The sequence below is a fragment of the Phyllostomus discolor genome, chromosome 2 (genome assembly GCF_004126475.2).
Source record: "Phyllostomus discolor isolate MPI-MPIP mPhyDis1 chromosome 2, mPhyDis1.pri.v3, whole genome shotgun sequence".
Classification (NCBI taxonomy): Eukaryota; Metazoa; Chordata; class Mammalia; order Chiroptera; family Phyllostomidae; genus Phyllostomus; species Phyllostomus discolor.
This window is the reverse complement of record NC_040904.2, coordinates 23,299,384-23,323,832: the sequence shown is the minus strand read 5'-3', so window position 1 is coordinate 23,323,832 and position 24,449 is coordinate 23,299,384. Positions and strand designations below refer to the sequence as shown.

General features: G+C 43.2%; 1 protein-coding gene across 2 annotated transcripts in view; it reads right to left on the bottom strand.

Annotated features, from left to right (window-relative positions):
* The window catches only part of KCNAB1 (potassium voltage-gated channel subfamily A member regulatory beta subunit 1), a 307,769-nt gene that overhangs the window by 96,172 nt on the left and 187,148 nt on the right, over positions 1–24,449 (bottom strand). For both annotated transcript variants that reach the window (XM_028505142.2, XM_028505144.2), the window contains exon 2: positions 4,001–4,044. In XM_028505142.2, coding sequence (XP_028360943.1) covers positions 4,001–4,044 — 44 coding nt within the window. The remainder of the gene's footprint in view (positions 1–4,000; positions 4,045–24,449) is intronic.

The following is a 24,449-nucleotide window of genomic DNA, read 5'->3' as shown; positions in this document are numbered from 1 at the left end:
TCTGCCAATGGCACAATAGGGGTGCAGGAAAAACAGACTGTCTCTGCTCTCAGGGAACATACAATCTGGCAAACCCCACAAGGCTACCGTTTGAAACCTGGGCAAATATCTCAGTCCTGTTTGTGCTGGTGATGTTAATAACAACCCAGGGTCCACCACCTGGGTTAGAAGTTCCCGAGTCTTTTTTTCCAGCCCCGAGCTCCCTCTGGGTAACTGAAGCAGGAGTTCACAGACTCTCTCATCACCACTTCCCAACGCAGCTCCTGCTTCTCCGAATCCTCCCTCCTCTGACTGCTCCCTCCTGCATTTCCTCCTGAGATTTCATCTCATCCACCCCATGCCCAGTCCAGGAACCCAGGCATCCTTCTCTGTGCAGGGAGACCTCTCATTCTGCACCCAAGGTCACCAAGTCCCGATTATTCTTCCTCCTAAATAACCATCTCCTTCCGGTTCATATTCAATACCACTGCCTCATCATCTGGCCCCTAACTTATCTGCCTATCCCTGCTTTCAACACTTCCCCCTCTAATGTAGCCTTTGTATCACTGCCAGAAAACAATTCTAAATGTCTGATCATGTCCTGCTCCTGATCCAAGTTTTTAAATCGTTTTTCACACACTAGAGCAGAGTTTTAAACTTTTGTTTGGCAGAATTCCACCTCCCCCACCTGCCCCGCTTCAAAATATGATGTGAAGAACTAAAACAAAAGGAGCTACTAAATCATGAAAAGATATGGAGGGAAATTAACTGCATATTACTCAGTGAAAGGAGCCAACCTGAAGAAGCCACATATTGTATGATTCCAACTATATGACATTTTGCAAAATGCAAAACTATGGCGACAGTAAAAGGATCCATGGTTGCCAGGGGTTACGGGGAAGGGAGAGATGAACAGACAGAGCACAGAGGATTTTTTGGGCAGTGAAACTACTTGGTGTGATACAATGGTTGATATATGCCGAGTTCATTTATCCAAACCCACAGAATGTAAAACACCAAGAGTTACACATGTACCTTATGTGACCGATAGTCTTTGGGAGATAGTAATGTGGTAACAGGAAATTGTAACCTGGGTACGACTCTGGTGCGCCATGTCCAAAGTGGGGGAAGCTGTGTGTATGTGGGGGAAGGGGAACTTTCTGTATTTTTTGTTCAGTTTTGCTATGAACTGAAAACCACTCTCAAAATAGTCCTTTGTTACTTATGACATTTAAAAATGTATATTTACATTTAGAAAAAGAGCCACTTTGATGGGCAGAGGAGTGTGGAGAGAGGTGGAGCCCTGTCTGTCGCTTGTCCTCCAAGCTTTCCCTGAGACCTTGGGACCTTAGGATTCGGAGGAATACCAGAGACCTAGAAGACAAGAGCTGACTGCCTTAGCAGAGCACGCGAGGGCTCCTGATCAGGCCTAGCTTTCCTTCCAGGCTCATCTCTTAAGGTTCCCAGGCACCTTGTGTTCACAATATTCTGCACACACACCAGTGTTTCCCCCAAGTACCGTCTGCTCTGGGGGAGTCTCCCTCCGGGCCATTGCTTGAAATGCTCACTCTATCTCGAATTCTTTACCCCCTTTTGCCACCTCCTTCTCCATTTGATGACTCTCTTCAAGTCTCAACTGTGCAGCATCTGCCCTGTGAAGCCGTCCCAAATTCCCCAAGGGCCTTTCCTTGTGCTTGGTTCGTCCTGGACCCTCCACTACAGCGTTGTCAAACACAATGTCTGTTCCTGCATGTATAACTCCTGCTGCACTGGGAGCCGTCTGAGAGCAAGGTCCTTGCCACTTTCATCTTGGTGTCCCCTATAACCAGCACAAGGCCTGGTTTCCTAAATGTTTGCTCAGAATGAATGATTCCTCCTCTCTGAGAAGAGGGTCTCACCTCCCACTAGACTGAGATGATTTTCCATCACTCTTTGATGGGTTTACTCTTTTTCCATCAGTTTCTTTGACTTTGAGTCTTAACAGTAGTTGCCAGTGTATTTATAAACCAGGCCAGTCACAGCAACCCACAAGTGGGTTTGGCCACTTAATTTCTTTCCCTATTTCTCTCATTGGCAGAGCTGTGTTCCTTCAGGTGTATTTTCAGTTCATCCTCAAGTTAATCCCCCTGCTTGCTCTCAGTTACACATGGTTTTAGTTGATCAAAAGAAAGCTTGGCAGGGCAAGAAGTTCCCAGCCAGTCCTCTGGTAGAGAAGAAAGTCAGAATTGTTAGCTTTAATTATGGCTTTTCAAGTATTTAAATAAAGGACATTTACAGTTCTGGGGTTGCTTGGAACACTTAATACTTAGTTTCCAAAGCTTCCATTGAACACGGGCTGTTTGCTGGCATCCCGAGCCCACAGCAGTACACCCAGCTCCCCCTCGGTTTGACAGATGGGGTCTGCAGACCCTGACAAATTATCTAAGGCGGGTGCATTATTCTTTACTCTGATTTTTTTTGTCTCCTCTCGCTTACAGAGGTAGCTCAGAAAATTTCTTAAAGAATGCTTATTCAAGCTGTCAAGCTTTGTTACCTGTTTTGAATGAAGCCAGTCAACCCTTAAACTTCCTTGTTTCCTCCTATTTTTCATGCAGTGTCTTATCACAAGTGTTCAGACTCTCAGAGAAGCTTGAAGCTCAAATCGGGACTTCTGCTCCTGAATCATCTGTTCCAAAGTTCACCCCTACAGCTCAAACACATGGGGTTTCTAGCAAACTGCTGTCTGCCTTCTGGAGACTCATTTACATGCAGCACATCATAGATACCTAAGATTTTTTATAGTCTTAAGGGCCTTTGGTTGAATTTTTTATATACTAAAAAATTTTTATTTATTTATTTTTAGCGAGAGAGGAAAGGAGGTAGAAAGAGAGGGAGAGAAACACTGATGTGTGAGAGACACATTGATCGGTTACTTCTCATGCACCCCCAACTGGGGACCTGGCCTGCCACCCAGGCATATGCCCCCACTGGGAATCGAACCAGTGACCTTTCAGTTCACAGGCTGGCACTCCACTGAGCCACACTAACCAGGGCAGAATTTTTTATGTCCTTTTGACCAAAGGATTCTCTGCTGTAACTCCTGACTCTATGAGATAATTGGTCAATGATTTTTTACCATATTCCTTAATTTATATTTCCTTAAATTATTATATTTACAGATAGTTATATTTATAGTTTCTTTCAATAGTAGATAGTGAATAATTATTATGAGAATTATTAATTCTTATAAAACTAAGGTTAGACTATCCCTGATAGTGAATCTCCTTTAAAATAGAAGTGAGCAGTAACAAGACTAGAGCTCTAAACTAAGTAAAGTCGAAGTCCCTTAGACTGACGGTGAACAAAGATCACCCTTACCTCCAAAATCAGATCATTACCAAGAATCAGGGAAACTTAGGCCTCAACAACTTTAATATCTTTGAAATACAGTGAAAGGAGGCGGAATTCGCTGCCACTTTCTTTTTTCGTTCATTGTCATCCCTTCCCCGGTCTCCATACTTCTATTCAACAGGAGTCAAGAAACCCTCCTCCCAAATTTAGTTTTATATATGTATATATATAAAATCACCTGTTCCTAAAGTATGTAAGGTAGATTGTGAAAGTATACACAAATCTAAAATACAAAACAATATAGAAAAATAAGTGAAGAATTTAGGCAAAGAGAAAATAAGGATAAAAAAGTGCGGATGAGGCTGCAGGACAGGCGAGCATGCAAACAGGGGCCACAAGGTCCCTCACATTCGCTAAAGGGAAGTACCACGTGAGTCTTCCTCTAGAGTGTGCCTTCCCATCTGATTTCTTTCTGTCTGATGGGCCCCCAGAAGGCACCCAGGACACAGTGGCTCCTTGAGTGAGAGAGAGGTGGGGGGCGCTGCGTTGGGCAGGAAAGGATCCGAAGCAGAAATGGGCAATGATGGTCACGAAGTCCTTTTCACCTTAGACCTGCATCCCAGTCACTCCTTAGCATGCTCCCCAATCTCCCACCTCCCGGCCCACCCTACATGATATGCCGAGTACTTACCAAGACCCAAGCAAGAAACTCTGAGTCCTGATTTTCCAAGATTCCTGGAATAAAAATAAAGCAACATGTGGTCACTGTTTCGAACTCAGGTGATGCTGCATACATTTAACCATGAATATTAGTCTCACTTGGATGACTGTGCTTGACTGGAGCCATGCAGGAGGCCGAGCCCCAGACGCGGGCTGTGTGGCATTGGGGCGGTTCGCATTCATCTCCACTCGGGCCTTAGGGAGCTCAGACTGTGCTCAAGCTCAGCACAGGAACAGACGTCCCCACCAAACATGGGTTTTCAGCCCCGAATGACAGTTTTTATTAATTTGTTTACCAATTGCCTTTCTCTTTCTAGAATGTGGGTTCCTTGATGACAAGATCTATATCTTACTCATCAGCCAGTCATTCATTGTTTATTCATTCTTCGTCAGTGGAGCCTGATGCCCAGTGGACTCTGAATATATATTTGTTGGCTGAGCAACTGACAGACTGACTTCTAAAACCAAGTATTATTACTAATGGGTGAAGATTATCAGAAGAACAAATACAAAATCCTTAAGGCTATTTAAATGAAATTATATTTCTTGAAAAATAAAATCTTGCACGAAGTTGATTACAAGAAGGTCAGATAGTCATTTTTAAACGATTCTTTTTCCCCTCATCAGCACCTTTGCTTTTCACCCCTAAAAGCGTGTCAGGGAAAGGAAATGCACAGGGAGAGAGCCAGGCACTCCTCTGGCCTTTATTATAAGGTATTTGTCCATGGAAACCCCAACCCAATCCATCTTCCTGTCATCCGCCTAACTGCCGTCAGAGGAGAAATCGAATTCTCGGGGAGAAGATGCCTCATAGAATTTCACAGGGAGGTGAAGCTTAAATAATTGAAACACAGGAGAAAATTGCATCCCTTTCTTTTTTCTTTTTGTTTAAATTTCCTTTTCCAGTCTCAGTTTACAATCAATATTATTTTCTATTTGTTTCAGGTATACAGCATAGTGTTTAGACAATTATATATTCTACAAAGTGATCCCCCTGATATTTCAAGTACTCACATCCCATAGTTTATAATCAGATGCTCTTCTGAGAACACAAGTTTCCTCCCCCTGCCCAAACAGAACAGCACGCGCTTTTCCAGCTACAGCACAGCTCAGCTCCTCCAGGTCCTCCCTAGGTCTTCCGTAGTGTAGCTTCTTCGGAGTTAGTAATTAGTGCTCTAGCTTTTGCATCAATTTCTTCCCTTTACTTATTATTCTTGTGTATAGAATCACCCAAGCAACACATTTTATTTCATAACATAGTCCACAGTGCATCACATTGCAAAGACCTGAAAAACTCAGGTTTCTATCCTATTGTCACAAGTAGCCAGGTAACCTTGGAGAAGTCACTTCCTTCCTGTGGGGGTCAACTTCTTCATTAGTAGGATGGGATATTAATGGCTGTGCCATTCATCCAGCATCTGGGGTGGGGACATGGTAATGTCTGCTAAAGTGTTACCCAGTAAACAAAGGCAAGGCATAATTACTTTTGGTATTTCTGTCTCTGCTCACCCTCTCACAGACATAGTGCTAAGTTTTCCCACATGAATTGGATGTGTCTTCCTGGAAGGAAACTCTCATGTAAAAGTGGGTATGAAGAATATTTTGAACTATTGTACTAAAAGAAAAGTAACTGGACCTCTCCCATGAAAATACTTTGCATAAGAAATTGTTCATTTATTTATTCATTTTAATTGTTAATTTTTTTGAATTATAATTGAATGTAAAAAATTGTTCTTTTAGTCCTGGCTGGGTTAATCAGTTGGTTGGAGCATCATCCAATGCACCAGAGGGTTGTGTGTTCAATCCCTGGTCAGGGGGCAACAGGAGGCAGCCCATTAATGTTTCTCTCTTACATCCATGTTTCTTTTCTCTCTCCCTCTTTCTTCCTCTCTCTCTCAAATCAATAAACATATCCTCAGAAGAGGATTTTAAAAAAATTGTCCTTTTAGTAGTTTCTTACAAAACTACAGGGTGTGCAACTAGAAGATCTTTTTTTTAGTCTAAAAGTCTATCAATTTTAAGGATAGGCATTAAGAGCAAAGCTATATAGTAGGGAGAATAAAAGAAAAAGACTATGCCAAAACAAACTAAAACGTGTGTGTGTGTGTGTGTGTGTGTGTGATTAAGAGTCTTCCAGGAGGAGTTTTCAACATTGATGAGTCAGTGAAGATTTATGGAAAGGTGACCACATTCCAGACAATGCCCAGGTCATGGGATTATAGAGAGGAACAAGGCACAGGGTTTTTGGGAGTACATGGGAAGGGGGCTGCTATCACAGGCTTATATTTGCATAGCTATATACGCATGTCATGGGGAAAAAATCTAGGTAAAAAATTTCCTGTCATTTTATAAAGTACCTAGGAGTAAACCTAACCAAGGAGGTAAAAGACCTATATTTAGAAAGCCACACAACATTGAAGATAGAAATTAAGGAAAACACAAATAAATGGAGAGCCATATACCATGTTCATGGATTAGAAGAATTAACATCATCAAAATTTCCATACTACCTAAAGTGATTTATACATTCAATGCAATCCCTGTTAAAATACCAATGACATATTTCACAGATATAGAATAAACATTTCAAAAATTTATATGGAACCATAAATAACCCCGACTAGCCTCAGCAATTTGGAGAAAGAAGAACAAAGTAGGGGGCATCACAATACCTTATATCAAACTAAATTACAAGGCCACAGTGATCAAAACAGCATGGTATTGGCATAAGAACAGACACATAGATCAATGGAACAGAACAGAGAGCCCAGAAATAAACCCAGGTCTCTATGGTCAATTAATATTGGACAAAAGGGGCAGGAGCATAAAATGGAGTAAAAATAGCCTCTTCAACAAATGATCTTTGGAGATGTGGACAGCTATATGCAAAAAAAAAAAAAAAAAAGAAACTCAACCATCAACAGAATCACACACAGAAATAAACTCAAGTTGGATAAAAGACTTAAATATAAATTGTGACACCATAAAAGTCTTAGAAGAGAACATAGGCAGGAAAACCTCAGATATTACACACATATTTTCACCAGTATGTCCCCTAGAGCAAGGGATATAAAGGAAAGAATAAACAAATGGACTTCATCAAAATAAAAAGCTTCTGCAAGGCTAAAGAAAACATCAGCAAAATGGAAATGGAACCAACCATATGGATAAATATATTTGCCAATGATAACTAGGACAAGGGTTTGATCTCCAAAACATAGAAAGAACTCACACAACTCCAAACCTGGAAGACAAATGATCCAATTAAAAAATGGGCAAAGGACCTGAATAGACATTTCTCCAAGGAGGACATACAGAGGGCCCAGAGATATATGAAAGGATGCTCAACATCACTAGCCAGCAGAGATGCAAATTAAAACCGCAAAGAGATGCCATTTCACACAGGTGAGAATGGCGATCATAAACAAGTCAACAAACCAGGACTGGTGAGATTGTGGAAAAAAGGGAGCCCTAGTACTCTGCTGGTGGGGATGAAGACTGGTGAAACTGGTATGGAAAACAGTTTGGAATTTCCTCAAAAAGACTAAAAATGGAACTACCTTTTGACCAAGCAATTCCGCTGTTGGGATTATACCCTAAGAATCCTGAAACACCAATCCAAAAGAACCTATGTACCCCAGTGTTCATAGCAGCGCAATTTACAATAGCCAAGTGCTGGAAACAACCAGCACTTGGTTGCCAATCATTAAATGAGTAAATCAGTTAAGTGCCAATCATTAAATGAGTAAATCAAAAAACTGAGGTACATTTACACAATAAAATACTATGCAGCAAAAAGAAAGAAGGAACTCCTATGTTTCGTGACAGCATGGATGGATCTGGAGTACATTATGTTAACTGAAATAAGCCAGATGGTGAAAAACAAATAAACCATAAGATCTCACCTATAAGTAGAACCCAATCGACAAAACAAACAAGTGAGCAAAATAGAACCAGAGACATGAAAATAAAGAACAAACTGACAGTGACCAGAGGGGAGCAGGGAGAAGGATAATGGGGAAAAGAAGAGGAAGGGGCAAGTCAAGGAACATGTATAAGGGACCCAAGGACAGACACTCAGGTGGGGGGAGGACTGAATGTGGGAGGTGGGCGTGGGTAGGGCAGGGGAGAGTAATAGGGGGAAAACAGGGACAGCTGTAATTGAACAATAAAAAATTTTGTAAAAAGGAGAAAAAAATAAAAATTTTTGTCAATTTAATGACAAATATTTCCTGTCATTTTACTATCTTTCAGTGATTTTGAGAACCACAGGGAGGAGGGATGTGGTGCAGAAAACTACGCAGAGCAAGACATCTTCATTACAAATGCAAATAAGGCAAGTCACATAACTGGGCACTTACTGAGCAACGTCTCTGCACCTGAGGTGGGGAGGCCTGCCCTATTTTCCTACGACAATGACTTAGGAAGATAATGGTTACTCTGCTATGTATGGGCTTGGAGGACCAAATGGAGAAACAACTTGAGAATTGTCAGCAAAATCAAACTGCAAAGTAGCAAGCACTAAACGTGGCTTGCTTTTTTTTTTTTTTTTTTTGCCACTGCTGTTTAAGCACCCAGGCCAGCTTTTCTGGAATGAAAGCCTTAGCAGATTTTGCACTGTAAGAAAAGTTCAGTCACAGACAAATATTGATGTAGTGGTGATAGGTCCCACATTGGGCCTTGATGGTTTTATTTCCTTTAACTCTTTTAAAAAATATCTTAAACCTCTACAGGGAATGGTTACAATATTCAGGCGGTTGTTTTTAAAGTGAGAGGTATTTTCTGTGCACGAGCCATATCTAATCTCTAAGTCCATCACCCTGAGTTTGTCCAGGGCTGTGTATCTTTGTGAGACTCCTACCTCATAAAGCTCTTACAGCATATAATGATGCCTCTCACTCTGCAGATGGAAAAGGTAGGAGGAATTAGCTCCCTCCAATTCAGGGCACGGAATTCCAACACAATTTCCATGATTCCAAATGGCACATCTGCATCCTCCTGCCTATGCTTATGTCTGCACAATATTAACTGGAGATGTGGCAACTGTCCAGCTATGCTCATCTATTTAAGCTCTGCTGGGTAATAGGATCTCAAATACTGGATGTATTTGATCTAATGAGTACAACATGTCTCACCCATAGAAAAAGCTTGTTTGTGTGGCTATACCACCAAATAATGGCCCAGTTTACACACCATGCTGGGCTGTAATGGGGGCCTTGGAATCGTCCTTATCTCACCAAATGGAATTTTCATGAACAATTTATGATCCTGTGTCACATTGCACAACAAAACAGCTTTATAGATTTCTATGTTATTTCTTAATTCCTCTGCATTTGCACAATTGAGGCTACATAAAAATTTTGCATGCATATCACATTTCCAATTAGATTGAATTTCTTTCCCGTTTGACTCAAAACACCAGTTTCATTGTATGGGTTTAACTATTTTATCTGTGTCAGGTATACAAGAAGGAAGTCTCGGAGTGTTCATTTTTAGTATCTGCTCCTGTTTGACTCAAAATAAAAGCTCCTCTCTCCCAGGTGAATCTGAGCTGCGCGCTGCTGCTAATATTAGAAGTGAATGACATCAGTGTGAGGGCATGGGACCTTGAGCTTTGCCAGTCAAATTTTGGAAATCCTAACTATTAACTCAAAAAACTTCAGTAAAGAGAAGAGAGAGAGCTTCTGAGAACCAAACCGTGGTATTTCTTTCTGAAGGCAGGGCAGTCGCTTAGTGAATACTTGGCTGAACTTATTTTAGAACAATGTTAGTTCTGTGGCAGAGACGTCAACTATAACTCCTAGAATTGTTCTACGGAGCATCTGCCAGGCTGTCTTTGGTTTTAAGGCAGGGATGGAGTTTTGAGAACTGAAATCAATCGTTGCTTAGGCAGAGCTTCGCAAGCCACTGTGACGCATGCTGTTCCTTTACAAATCTAAGGTGCTAAAAGCAGAAGATTAGTAGCCCCAGTGTGTCGTTTTAAGTTGTTTGTTTCTGAATACACGTATTTTAGACATTATACACAGTTGCGAATGGCTCAGGAAAGAGGAGTAGTAGCTAGCTAAATTACTTACCTTGCATTTGACCAAGCAAGATGCGTATTGCATGGGACAAAATTCCTGACTTAAAGATTGACACAACAAGACCGCCTGAAAGGGGTCACGTGGCCATGTCAGCCTCACAGAAATGAGTTGCAGTTTGCCCTGTTAGCATGTACTCAGACCACTGCACCGTCTGCTGTCTCACTCTGTGTGAGCATCTTTCTGACCCCGCTAACTCACACTCCGCTGTCGTGGGGTGCCTTCCCTGGAAGTTACTAGTGAAGTCTGGGGCTCCAGACTTCACTAGTAACAAGAAACGTAACATTTAATTTTTCTTTAGAAATCTAGAGGGTAAGGCAGGTTCATTTGTCAGTCGGCTGCCTTTGCTGATCACACGGGAACGTACATTTTGACTGCCATTCAGGTGAGTACAAACGGTAACAATGCTTTCTGGTGAAGGCACCATGCGTCACTGTTGAAAAGTGAATAACGACTTGTTTGGAAACCCAAAAGCCATGCATTTTGATGACAGGCACTGACAAGTAGCACAATGAAGCTCTGTTTTCTTCTCAACTTTTATGGAAGCAGCAACAAAGCAGAATGGGGTTCTTCTAGGTTCACTGAGTTACAGGTTTAAGTCCTTTGTCAGTTGTAAATTCCAACAGGCAATGTAAGTTCTTACTTGTTTTCTTTGAACATATAAAAATCACCTCTTGATCTTTATCATGCTAGAAGATTCTAGAGAAGCATGGCAAAAGAGAGTTCCTATAATTAATTAGCTTGATACAGATGTACTGAGTTTCAATTACATAATAAGCTGTGTATTCTGGTGTTGGAGTGGGCTAAGCAGCAGACAGTTGCTGCTATAGTGGAGCTCACATCAAAGAAAAGGAAATAGGCCTTAAATAGTGAATCCAGGATTTGATTATAATCCCAGGCGTACACCCTAAGTATAAAATTGGGATGTTGGGGAAGCTGGCATTGTCTGGATGGTTAGTAAAAGCTTCTCCAGCAGCATTTAATCTGAGAACCAAAGAGTAGGAAGTTAATTAATGAAAAGGGGAGGGATCAGCATGCTGAGAAGAGTGAAGAGCATGTGCAAAGGCTCAGTGTTGCAAGAAGCACGGGTAGCTGAAGAAGTGGAAGGGTAGAGTGCAGAGTGACTCCAGGTGAGGAAGGGGTGACTGGGGGAGAGGAAGGACGCCCACCAAACAGGGCCTTATTGGCTAGTTTATATTACCGATTTCGGTCTTTTTAAAAAAATTTAATTGGGGTGACATCGGTTAATAAAATTATACAGGTTTCAGGTATACAATTCTACCAAACTTTGTATGTTGTATTGTGTGTTTATCACCCCAAGTCAAGTCTCCTTCCATCACCAGGGTATAAGGGGGATCCCTTATACCCTGTTCCGCCTCCCCCAACCCCTCCCTCTGGCAATCGCCACACTCTTGTCTGTGTCCATGAGTCTCTCTTTCTGTTTTTTTCTTTGCTTAATCCCTTCACCCTTGTGCTTTTTTTTTTAGTAGTTTTCCATTACTCCTTCATGTTAAGACTGAAATTGGTATAAACTAACAGACCAGTATACAGGAGTAATAGAAAACTACTGAAGAAAAGAAACAGCAGAATGGGTTAGAGGGAGGCAAGAAGAAGAGCTAGGAATTTACTTTGAGCTCGGAGTCCTGATGAGAAATAATGGTACCTTGAAATCGGACTTAGTGGAGGTAGGAGAATAGGGAAGATTCCAGATGTTCTCACCAGGTAAAATCTGTAAGACTCTGTGTTTGGTTGAATATGAGGGTGAAAGATTAGGAGGAGTAATGGGTCATTCTCAGGTCTCTAACTTGGGCAGCTGAGTGAAGAGGGGTACATTTCACTAAAGTAGGGTTCATTTGAGAAACAGAGGGTTTGACTCACCTTTGGGCACGTGGGCAAACATGCATGAGATATCCTAGCTAGTTGCCTAGCTCAGAGTGGGGAGAGGCATTTTCTGGGTCTCTAGGGCAACAGGTGCCATGGCTGGGAGCAACTGCCAAAGGAGATGGTACTCAGTTGGAGGAGAGGGCCGAGGACCTGGCTCTGAGGGGCTCCAATGTGTCCAAGGTGGTAGAGGGGAAGCTAAGAAGGAAGGGGTGGCAGAGACATAGAAGGACACCAGGAAAGTGTCCGTGTAGAAGCCGAGGTACAGATGGTGTCATAGGGTGGAGAGATCCACTCCTGGGAGGACAGAGACACAATGCTAACTAGCGATCCCCAGAGGGACGAATACACTTTGCCCTCTACCAAATTTTGTGCAGGGTCACATGTCTCCTCACAAGAGCACGATTATTTTCCTACGTAAATATCACATACAGACTTGCTGAAGCAAAGGTCAAGTCTTTCCCAGCATCCTCATTGTAATGGGAGCTATGATTAGTTCCATGTAATGAGCTGTGCAGTTTTCAAAGGCAAATGAAACAAAAAAGCATCTGAGGTAGGAGTTCCGTGCTTCACATCTTTTCAATTCCATTTACTGTGGGGGAGTTTCTTGCTTCCTCTTTAGAAAGCGAAGTCAGCAGTGCAATGCAGACCGAGGCCTGAGCCTGAGGGAGAGGCAGCTTGATATTTATATATCCACTTTATCAGAAGCAAATGCTTTCAGCCATTGTGCATTAGTTCGCCTTCCACTGTCTTTGACAGAAGAACAGAAAATTAATGCCTGTTTTCTCTGTGCGTCCATAGCCTTTAGATACGTGGCATCAGAGTGCCACATATCACAGTGCGTGTTATACGCATGGTGTACGAGGTTGTTTCTCCTTTCACACTGAGATCTGTGAGGGCAGGGACTGTGTCTAATGCATCTGCTTATTCCTAACACTTAGCACAGTGCTAGGTGCATAGTAGGTGTTCAGTGATGCCCACAGTGGGTGCTCTAATGCTATTGCTTTGCTGTGGATAAAGACCACATTGTCCCTCACTTGTCCCTTCTTATTGGCTTGAGCAGCTCTGTGGTTTGCAGGAAACCGCTGGCCAGCACAGCGCAGTGCTGAGGTACAAATAGTGCAAAAGTGCCTCAACCCCTCACTCTCAGTGAAACCTTGGGAAAGTTACCGAACCTCTGTGTGCCCCCATCTTTTACTGGTGATGATAATAGCAACTACCTCATGGGGTGATCGTGAGGATGAATGCATTTAAGATAGTACTTGGCACAAGGTTAACACTCTGTGAGTGCAAGCTGTGATCAGACAGATACAGGTTAGAATCCAAGCTTTGTCAACTACTGTGCCTAAGACAGTGCTATATATCCTCATGGTATCTATCATATTATGAGCCAGTCTCTAACATTACCAGGATTTAGTCTCCTCCGAGGCACCTGACATAGGCTATTGCCAGAAGCAAGCTACCAGATCGTAGCCTCTATTGATCTAACTCAATTAAGGAAACCTCAGTGTCCCAAGCTTTACCAGTTGAACAAAACACAATTTAAATAATTATGTATCATTCCCTCTTCTGTCTGTGAAGGGAGAGAAAGTAGTCTCTAGATTTATCATTAAAATAGTAGGAGTTGAAGAAATGTGGATTCAATTATTAAGACTCCATTTACTTAACTCTGCGCAGTTTGGTAATTACATAAAAGTTCCCTAAAATAAATATTTTTAATGCAAAATACTAGTAGGCCAAAAATATATGTTAATATAGAGAGCTTGTGTGAAGTATTTTTTTCCCTCTAAGTGAACAGATAAACATATCTCTTATATTAACTTGTAAGTATATTATTTCTATTTTTAGAGATATTAGATTCTGGTAGCACTTAATATTGGTCTCAAGGGATAATGAAACACTATGATTATTACATTTTTTCAAATGTTCCCACCCACAAAACGGAAAAAAAAATGTCAAACTGCAATTTGCTTTTCCAAACACTTTTCTAACTAGTGTAAAAAATAAAGTTGAAAATCTTTGGGGAGACTTTGCCCTTCTCTCTTAATAGTGCCTTGCCAAGCAGTCATTCTTTTATAAATGTAGAAAGGAACATGTTTTGGAATGAGCTTTACATTTAATTTAGCTCATTTTGGAGAGAGTATTTCAAAAAACTGGCCGTGCGCCTCGTTGCTGTTCTGCAAGAGAGGCAGATTCCGTGCGGTGGCTGCAGCCTCGGGGCTGGGGATTGTCTGCTGGAGGGAAGGTGGGTTCTCATCGTTAGACAAAGGGAATGGAGATCTGGATCAGACCTTCCCGGTGGCTTTTCTATGGATTAAATGAGTGAACTTGGACATGGATGGGTTAACACGGCCTCATTTCAATGCCAAGATGCATCCATTATCTGAAGCACCCTTAACTTGGATGTCACTGCCTCCCTATAAAAATAGGGGGAAAAAAGGCAATCAAGACCCAATTCAGTGACTCATTAAGTACATTTTCAATGCCCAGGACTGGCTCAGTAATAGAACATCAGATGTGGGGCTGCTGGTAAAATCCAATTTGCAGCTAGTTCACCCAGGATTTATCTCATTTGCACACACATATATGCACAAAACAGAACTAACATCTAAAAAGTGGCAAGTATATGTGGTAGGGAAAAAGACTTAGCAATGACGGACACTTTCTGAATGATGTTCTGTTTTATATTCTATTTCAGCTTGAGGTTTTCTACTTATTTACAGACGTCTTATAATTTGATTCAAGGTATTTATAGAGAAGTGGTGAATGAATCTGAGGTCCTCCACACTCAGACCTGGGGATTGGGCCACCTACGAAGAAGAATTATGTAAACCCCCCAGAGAGGAGATTTCTTTATTAGGAAACCTCAAAGATCAATAATTCCCTTCTATTCAGAGACTCATGGAGGGTCTATTGAGTAGCGCTGGGGTATCTGTATCAGTTCTGGAGGCAAGAAGGACAATGAGGAGACAGGAATCAGTCTAAGACAATGGTGAGTACACAACAACGCTAAGTAGGAGGTAGGAGGTGGGTGGGAGCAGAGAGGAGAGGTGAGTGAGGATCTTTGCTTGCTGGTGTTTGAAAGCGGCATCCCAGGAAAGAAAAAGCTGAGCTGAGACTTGAGGGGAGAGGAGGTATTCACTAGTTTAAAAAAAAGGGGGGGGGGGGAAGTGTTCCACGCAGAGGGACCAGTTGGAATAGAGAGCACACCTAAACAAGGGGGGGCATGGCATGGTTAACAGATGGACCGTGGGTCAAAGTGCAGCTGGGGATCTTGGGACGGCTGGAGAGATTGATGGGACTAGAGTGAGAAAGGTTTGAAGGCCACGTTTGATGAGTAATGTAACCTGTGGGTGATGTAAAGCTATCAGAGTGTTTAAGCAAAGATAAAATATCATCCCATTTGCATTGCAGAAAGATACTGACAGCAGTGTGGAGGATGGATTGGCGGAGGCAGTGACTGGAGGGAGAAGATCAATGAGGAGGCGATTTCAGTAGTCTAAAGAAGAAAGTATCAGTCTGAATTAGAGCAGCTGTCTTCAGTTGACAAGAGGTCTGTGAGGGACCTGGGGGGACAACAGCTGTTGTCTTTGCAGACTGCAGCGTTTTATAGACTCTGAAATCATTGCCGTCACGCCCGGTGATTGAAGGGAGACCAAGCCAAGAAACAACCCCAGGAAACATAAACATTTTTTAACATTCATGTCAAACCTTTATAAATCTTTTCTCCCTTTTATGTCACTGACAGATAACACATTTCCTCCCTAGTGGGCACTGAGCACAAATGGAAAGATCACAATGGGGTATCTTGTGAAGAATTACCCATGGATTCTCCTCAACTCTCCGGTGCCCGGATCTGTGGCCAGCACCGAGGGGCTCCCCTGACCACGCAGGCTCACGAGGAGCATGGCGAGGCCTCCGTGTGGGCTGGAGAATAACAGACCGTGCTCGTAATGGAGCTGGATGAGGAGGCCAGCAGTCCAGAGGGAGAGCTATGGTTGAGAAAGTGATGCAGCAATAGGATATGGCTTCTGACGTGGATGATTGCAGACTGTTTTACGATGGAAGGAATTTTATTCTTCAGATTCCAGTGATGAAAATTTCTCCCAGCAAGAAGACTCATCCACCTGTTAATTTCTGCTCTTCAGTCTGCCCCTTCAAGACAGATCCTATTCACCAAGAATGGGTCTGGCCCCACAGTAAGGGTTGTGTCCAGTACCCTGCTCAGTATGCCTGTCCATCGCCAGTCAACCTGGCATCCCTCTTGGGCTACCCTGGTCCCCTCGGCGTGTTGGCAGGACTTGGATAGTTCACGCAGGTATTCTCTGTGTGACCATGCCACATCCCATCACTACAGGACTATGCCACATCCTGTCCTTACGCAGCTGGCGGGGTAATACAGTGTCTCCACTCCGTACTTTCGTCTTCACAGGAAGACTGAAAATTATCTGAAAAGGACAACCCTACCTTAGAGTTCTCCGACTGTGACAGGGCCTCAGCACATGTCTGATGAGAGAGCTATTGTGTGGGCTCCCTGAGAATCCACAAGATGGCCCGGTTCCATAGTCACGCATACCCCAGCCTGTCCCCCCACCTCTTTACCATAGCTCCATCTGGCCTGGAATGAAAGAAGCTGGATTGCTTCTGCGAAGAACTTTCCCCATGACTCTCAGGGGTGGCCATTTCATACAGCCCACCTAAGACGGCTGAAATACGGGGCGGACTGTGAGATCCTCACAAACCAGCAGCCTCTGGGGACTTGCTGTATTTGCCAGCAAGAGGGGGGAATGCAGGCTGCTGGGACACCTTTTACAACTAAGAAAATAGTCATGGAAAGTATGAGTATAAGTTAAGTAAGAAATTCGCCTCCCAGATATCTTCTTTGATACCTACTGAGTCAACGTGTATGGGAGAGGGAGGCATTGCAGAGACAGCATGGGCAGGTGGGCAGGTGGCTGATGGGGAAAGTAAGCGACTCAGAACACGTGTCTGGGGCCTGGGTGGCCAGGGCGAGGGTTCGGTCTGAAGTCAGCCGTTCCTCAGTGCTGTGGGGCAGCGGTCTCCACAGCATGTCCATGCCTACAAGACAGCCCACTGCAGTGTGTGTGTGTGTGGGGGGGAATGATAATAGAAGTATTCATATTTGCACTTGTAATCCCTTCTTTTAAAAATGCCTGCTTTTTGCCTACTTTATGATTACTATACTATTAGCACAGTAGTACATACTTTAAAAATAAATTCCTGTTTATTGGAAATAGCTGGTTTTCTCGGGCACTCCATGAAAGTGGTCTGGGGGACCTGCTATGGAAAAAACCAGCCTTACAGCAAAGGTCTTGTTTCCGAAGGCTTACATCCTAGTTAGAGAGCTGACAACACATACATACAGAAACAGACACTCAGTGGCTGTTTCCCCCCAGGTGTGTACACACACACACACACACACACAGTAATTGTTCTCAAAGATCAGGACAGGTGTAGGAAAAAGAGTGAGCAGGATGGAGGTGAGGAGCAAAGAGCAGCCCCCTTCCCCAGTAACAGAATGGGCCTCTGGCTTTTGAGGCTGTTATTCTTGTAAGTATGAGATTCTTAATACCCCAGTGGAAAGATGGTTTTAATGTCCCTATGGAAGGAAATGGGAAGGAAACAGAGGCAGCTCACACAGGCTGCCAGAACCAGGCCGTTACAGCCCCCTCGGGGGCGAGGAGCATCATTACAAAGCAGAAGGGAAAGGTGTGGAAAACGTTGATAATTCCATTTTTTTTTTTTTTTTTTTTTCACAAAGGCAGTTTGGTCGATCATGTGAGCTGTTCCAAGATCTCTCTTAGTGTAAACTGAACACATAGTTCAGAAGTTGGCTGAGTAAAGAAACTCAAATGAGGCACCCAGATACTCATAATTCTCTTCGCAGAGAACTTGTGCCCAGCTCTTTATACATGTCCCTTCATTTACTTCTCATAAATACAGCTGTGAGGTGGTAGCTCTCCCATAGTTTTTGAGGGGAACACGGAGTCACAGAGAGGTTCAGGGACGAATGCAAAGTCTCTCAGCTCGTACTGTTAAAGCGAGAATTCCAGCTAACCCTGCTAGACCCTGTCTGCCATGACACGTAGCTTGCAAATGCTCTGTAAGACAATGCCCAGCTTCGGATTATCTGGTGGGTCCCTGGTAGCCAAAGTATATCAATTCTGTTGCCTCAGGCGCAGTGGCAATTCCTACTCCTCAGCCCAATATTTTTACATGTGCAAATCAATATATTCTGGTAAATACCACCAGAGCAGCAGCCAGCAGTCATCACAAATGTTTTATAATTCTACCATATGTGTTTGATTGTGTCATTACGTCGCCTGTCCTAATTGAGATGAAAGGAATCTGAATGGAAATAACCGGTTATGGGAATGCCAGAGCCACCAAAATAGAATCCCCTTGGACCTCAGTGTTCCCAGCCCCTGTGCTGCTCACATAAACTTCCTGAGTGATTACATATCTGCCATCCACCCCCACTTTGAGAATGATTAATTGTCACGGAAAATGATAGTGCTGTGAAACACACCCAGGCAGATGCGGCTTACTCAGAAAACTCGGGGAAATAGAAGTCCTGTGGTTTATTAGATCGTGTATGTTCCAGAAAACCTGAGGCCCCTCTGCCATGTTCTTTTGGTCCTGTAATCGATGGGAGGGCTTGGAGTCAGGGCAGCAGAGAAGAGTAAGTAGAAATATTGACTATTGTATCTGGTTGATCGATTAGGAGGTGTTGTGACCGAGTTCTTTGGGAAATGAGGCCACACGTAAGCAGATCTTGGTGAGAAATGTTTGCTTTGCTCCGGTGGAACGGACGCATTTTAAGTATCAAAGAATGGAAAGTGGCTGCCTTGTTCAATATTTATATTTTGCATTGTAATTTTACAGGGTTGTGGTTTTAAAATAAAAATTAAACAAAAGGAAGTTTCTAGCTTCTTTTTACAATTTGCATAATCTACTTGTCGAAGTAGGTCCGCCTGAGTTAGTTCCACCTGCCTGCAACCAACAAGATCAGTGCCAGCTGCACATGAGAAACTATACGGGGTCACTGAGGTTATGACAGAGGTTAAACTACCTGTAAAAACACCCCCCCAAAACTATATAGGATCAGTAAATGCAGGAGAATGATTAGCTGTTGCTTCAGAGAAAAACACGACATGCCCTGATCAAGTGGGGATGTTCTTCAGCCTTTCAAAGTCACCTCAAACAAGGTTTACTGGCCAGACGTTCTCACCAGAACCTTGTGGGTTCACTATTGTTTAACCTTCTCATTACTGGTCTATAAGCTCATTGTCCCTTACCTTTGAAGTAATAATATTTTGGCTCAGTTTGACTATCCTCTTTTTAAAAAACCCTGTTTTTTATTTAATAAGCTTATTGGGGTCACGATGGTTAATAATATGTAAGTTTCAAACGCACAATTCCCCACCCAGAGTCAAGTCTCCTTCCATCACCACAGACTTCCTTTACCCTCTCCATCTCTCCCCCAACCCCTCTCCTCTCTGGTAAGCCCCTTCTGTTGTCCATGTCCATGAGTTTGTTTGCTTATTTGTTGCTTCTATTTTATATCCCATATGTGAGGGAAATCACATGGGTCTTGTCCTTTTCTATCTGACTCATTTCACTTAGCATGATACTCTTAAGATCCATCCACGCTGTCACAAAAGGCACTATTCCATCCTTTCTTATGGCTCAGTTTGACCACCCTTTAAAAGCACTAAAGGGCAGGACTGAGTGGGCGTTGTCCACGTGCGGTAAGACAGATGCTCAAGGCATCTGTCTCGCCACAGGCACTGGCCTGGCCCTGTCTTGCCCGCTCTCGTAGGTGTGCATGCACACCACGGGCAGTGTACACAGGTCTTTAAACCTGGAAAGAGAGAGCCTCCTAAAATGATACATGCTGCTTTAGGAGTGTTTACCTCAAATCCACAACCTACTGTTTTCTCAGGAGAAAGAAAAAACAATAAATATTGCAACACCAGTTTCCTTTTGCAAATGCTTGGAACCAGTGGCCTTCACAAATCAAAATGCCTGGCTTTGAGAATGTAAGTCAAATGCACCTGAAGACGCTGATTACGTACACAAAGAGAAAAACTGGATATTTGTCTTGATGAAAGAAAATCGGACTGTGGCGAGCATTTCTATCTGGAAAGAATGTGCATTCTTAGGATTAAAGAGTACACGTCCATTACTGCAACATTTTGAACAAAGAAGCTTAAGAGGTCTAATTTAGGGAAATTCTCCTTTATATCTGAATGTTATATGAAATAGAATGGCAGAATACTAACAAGAGCTTGCATGTAAAATAGCTCCCACATTGTCGTCTTTGGTTATTTAAGAGTATTTCAGTGTCTGCAGAGAGCAGCTTTCAATAACCCTGGGTGATTGACATATAATTGTTAAGTTCATTTATATCCTGGGCCATAGCCAAGTGTCATTGAACACTGGAGCAGGAACTCCCACTGCATTCTTTCTGGGACTTGAAGGGAACAGAATAAAGCTGGTTAACAAAAATATGCAAAACTGGAAATTAATTGGTAGTTGCCAGGATTAGTGCAGAGACTGTGCTTAAGGGTGACTCAGAGACCGGACAGTGTGATGGAATCTACATGGGGCAAACATGTTGAATTCCCCTATGAGATTTGGCCTCAAACACTCTTCTTTTCTTTCCTTTCTAGCCTCACGGTGCTTGTCTTCATCACAATCAGTAAAGGTAGGCAGCTGACAAATGGTTGTGGAGGCAGCTTCCTCCCTAGCACACGTCAGCTGGGGAAGAGGTTTCTCGTCACCTCTCCCCTGCCCAGAATCAATGTGGCGTGTCATCCTGGAGGGGTGCATTTCCTCCGAAGCTTTTTGTTCGTTAGTCCAACTTCTTCCACCGCTCCTGGCCCCTAGCTTTGAAAATAGAGTTCCCTCCTCTGGGCTCGTTTTCAGAATACGGCAGAGTCAGCATTTGTCTTATAGTAGCTCCCTCACTGCTGTTGAGCTCCACGCTAGAAGAGATGAAGCGGTTAATATAGATGAGGTGTTTATCTCCAGTTTTTTGTTCCCCCAGCATAAGCCAAATCTTGCCTCGGTAAAACAGCACTGTATCTCATTTGAACCCACTGCATTCATTAGTCACATTTAGACTGGGCAGGCCAGGCATGGTTCTTGTCTCAGGGATGTCTAACTAATCAACACTCTAGAAGTTAACTGACTTCACTGAGAAGAAATGAAGGGATGGATCTGGCCTCATATCCAGGTCTTCGATTTCTGGGTTGGTGTTCTCTCCCTGAACTAAGCTTCCACTCTCAGCTGGTGACAAAAAGGTATTAAAGATTTTTTTTAAAGCCTTTTCTCTTTATCGTTTTCTTCCCAGTGCTACTGTGGTAATCATTTTCAGCTGGCAATTTAAAGTTCCAATTTGTGCAGATGAATAGATTAATCACGTCTCTCTTAACTAGATCAAACTGTTTTCTTTCGAACATCCCTTCATCCTCCCTCCCCCCAATGAGGAAATGGAGGGAGAAATAAGACCTCATTTCTTATCCGGTCGCACATTGGTTGCCATTATTTAACCCAGGAGTATTTGTTGAGGGAGTGTCCTCCGCTGTACCATGCAAGGAAGGGAAGCTTATTCCTGGCATTGAAAACAGTGGCCCCAAAGAGGCAGACAGGAATAGGGACTTGGAATAATTATTAACAGGAAAGCAAAGCAGGAGGGACTGAAATGTTTAGGTGTGCGGTGTGGTTGCTGGGGGCAACGAGGAAGGTAGTGGGGGCTGGATTAGTAAGAGGAAGGTCCACAGAAGAGGTGGCACCTGGCAGCAAGGTGGGATTTGAGCTGCTAGGCCGGGAGAAGGAGGACCTCCCTGGAGAGAGGGTGGGTCGGCGAAGGTGTGGAAGTGAAGATGAACGGGCTGTGGGGCTGCTCTGAGGAATGGGGTGTGCCCAAGGGACAAACGCTCCGGAGAGACCGCAAAGAAACAGCTTCTTCAAAATAAGTACTTGGCTGGGAAAAAGAGAAGAAACTCTTACCATTTGCTACACCATGGTTGAACCTGGAGATTATTATGCTAAGGGAAACAAGCCAGTCCGAGACAGACAACTGCCACGTGATCTCAGTTATATATGGACGCTGATGAACAAAGTATACTGATGAACAACAATAACAGCTTAAAAAAATAAAAGAAATCCTGAAAAAAAATTAAGAAAAAATTAAAAATAAGTTTGTGACGTTCTGATCTTCAGAAATTGCTGTGTCAGAATGTCTATTTCCATTTTCTATATTTCTTAAGAAAAGGTGACAATATCTTCTTTTCCAGGCAGAGGACCACCCCTCCGCCTCCCATGAGTATCAGGGACTGAACTACACATCTAAATTGGAGGTCTGACCTAATGACCTTCTCCAGCTTTCGACATTTACAGATTGCTCTTGTTCTGGAATAGCCTGCAGCTGGGGAATGCGGAGAAAGCATTTTCGATATTGTAGAGAGGGCAAAAAATAAGAAGAGTTTCTTAGCTGCTAAGGGAAAGTGTTTAAACATCCTCTCCTCATTTTTAAGCATCTAAGATAATCAAATAGGCCTTTGATATAAAAGCTTTCATTTTATAGACATGTTAATCTGAAAGAATCACGAGCATGCTGCCTCAAAAAATCTGTAGTTGTTTTCTTAAGTCAAGGGATGCTTAGACTGCTACAAGTTAACCTCTTCTGTGCATAGCCGACAGCCCAGCATCCCTGCCTCTCCATTCCTGTGTACCTGCAATTCCGCCCCTGGTCTAGCCATCAATCCTAGGGTCTCCTGGGGCTCAGGGCCCGCAACAGCCTTTACCAGAGACTTCTGATTTCAGCTAGAGCTGCTTTCAGGTTTGGAGAAAGCCATTTCATCTTCAGGCAGAACAAAAATATGCAAGTGCCCATTCTCCATTGTGCTTACATTTGATCTGGCACACGGCACCTCTCCCCTGCCCAGAATCAATGTGGTGTGCTATCACGCTCTGTGTTCTATTGGCAAGGAGCCGTGTAGATGGTCCCAAAGAGGATCTGTCTGTGTAAACCAGGAGTCAACAACCTTTTCTATAAATAATTTAGGCTCTGAGGATAATATGGTCAGTGTCACAGCTATTCAATTCTGCCCTTGTAGCATGAAAGCAATCATACACAGTATGTAAATCAATGGGCATGGCTATGATCCAATAAAATCTCATTTGCAAAATATGCCAGGGGCTGGATTTGGACTATGAGCTATAGTTTGTTAGACTCTGGTATAGAATAACAATTTCCCAAAGCTCATAAACTGGTTCTCAACTCGTGGCCCTCAGATCAGCAGCATCAGCATTACCTGGACAACTGTCAGAAAAGCAAATGATCAAACTTTGTATCAAAATCACCTGGTAGGCTTCCTAAACAGAATGTCAGGTTCCAAATTCCAATATTTCTGACTCAGTAGGTCTGTGGTGGGACCTGAGAATTTGCTTTCCTCAGAAGTACCCAGAAGGTGTGGATTCTTCGGGTCCAAGACTACACTTTGAGAATCCCTGTAATGAATACATGTCTTCCTGTACCTGGGGTCTGGGTGTGGTCATGAGAATGTAATGGTGGCAGGAGCTAGAGGGGCAAGAGCAGCTGGGAGTTGCAGACCTGCCTGTTCCTCTAATCTATGCCTTGCTGGGGTAGATTTTGCTAAGGAAGTAAAAGAAGCCAAGGTCATGGCAAGGTGAGGAGCTTCTGATAACTGACACTGCCAGGAAGCAGAGAGAAGAGCTGTGAGAGGGTGGGACTGTCCCGTTTTCCCTGTCCCCTTTCCATGCAGCTCTATCCCCTTTCCTATCCCCCATTGATTGCTCTGTGAGTGTATGTGCACGCACAGTATAATTCTTAGAGTGTTAGAGAGTGAACCTGCATTCAATAAAAGCTGAGTGAAGAGCAGAGTTACTGTGTGTGACTCTTGTCTATTCCTTTGTGCTGAGCTGCTCAGCAGGCAGCTAGCCAAGCAGTTGCCCGGGTGACTTATAGGAAAGACTATATCACGAACATATGCTCGTGACAGGGTGTCCACTCAAAGCCCATGATTTACAAAGTCATGAAGGCAGGCACTTTAGCATTGGCAGGAAAAACTGAAGTCTTGTAAAAATTAAAGACATCAAGGCAAGATTTAATTGCACAAATCTTACCAAGATTAAATTTATGAAGAGGCTGGTGGGGAGAAAAGCCCAATCTAAACAATTTTAGGTTTTCTGGTTTTCTTTTCCCTCCCTCAGGGTCAGCTGTGGGAAAGTGCTGAAGTCCAAGAAATAATATTTACGGCACACTCTCTCCTGTCCCTTCTCACCTCCAGGTGCCCCTGCCCCTCAGGTGCCATGCTCTGCTGCTGGCAGAACGAACTCTAAGTGATAAATCCACTCATATGTACATGTCATCCCATTCCAAGGGACATTTCAACATAATGGAAGTTT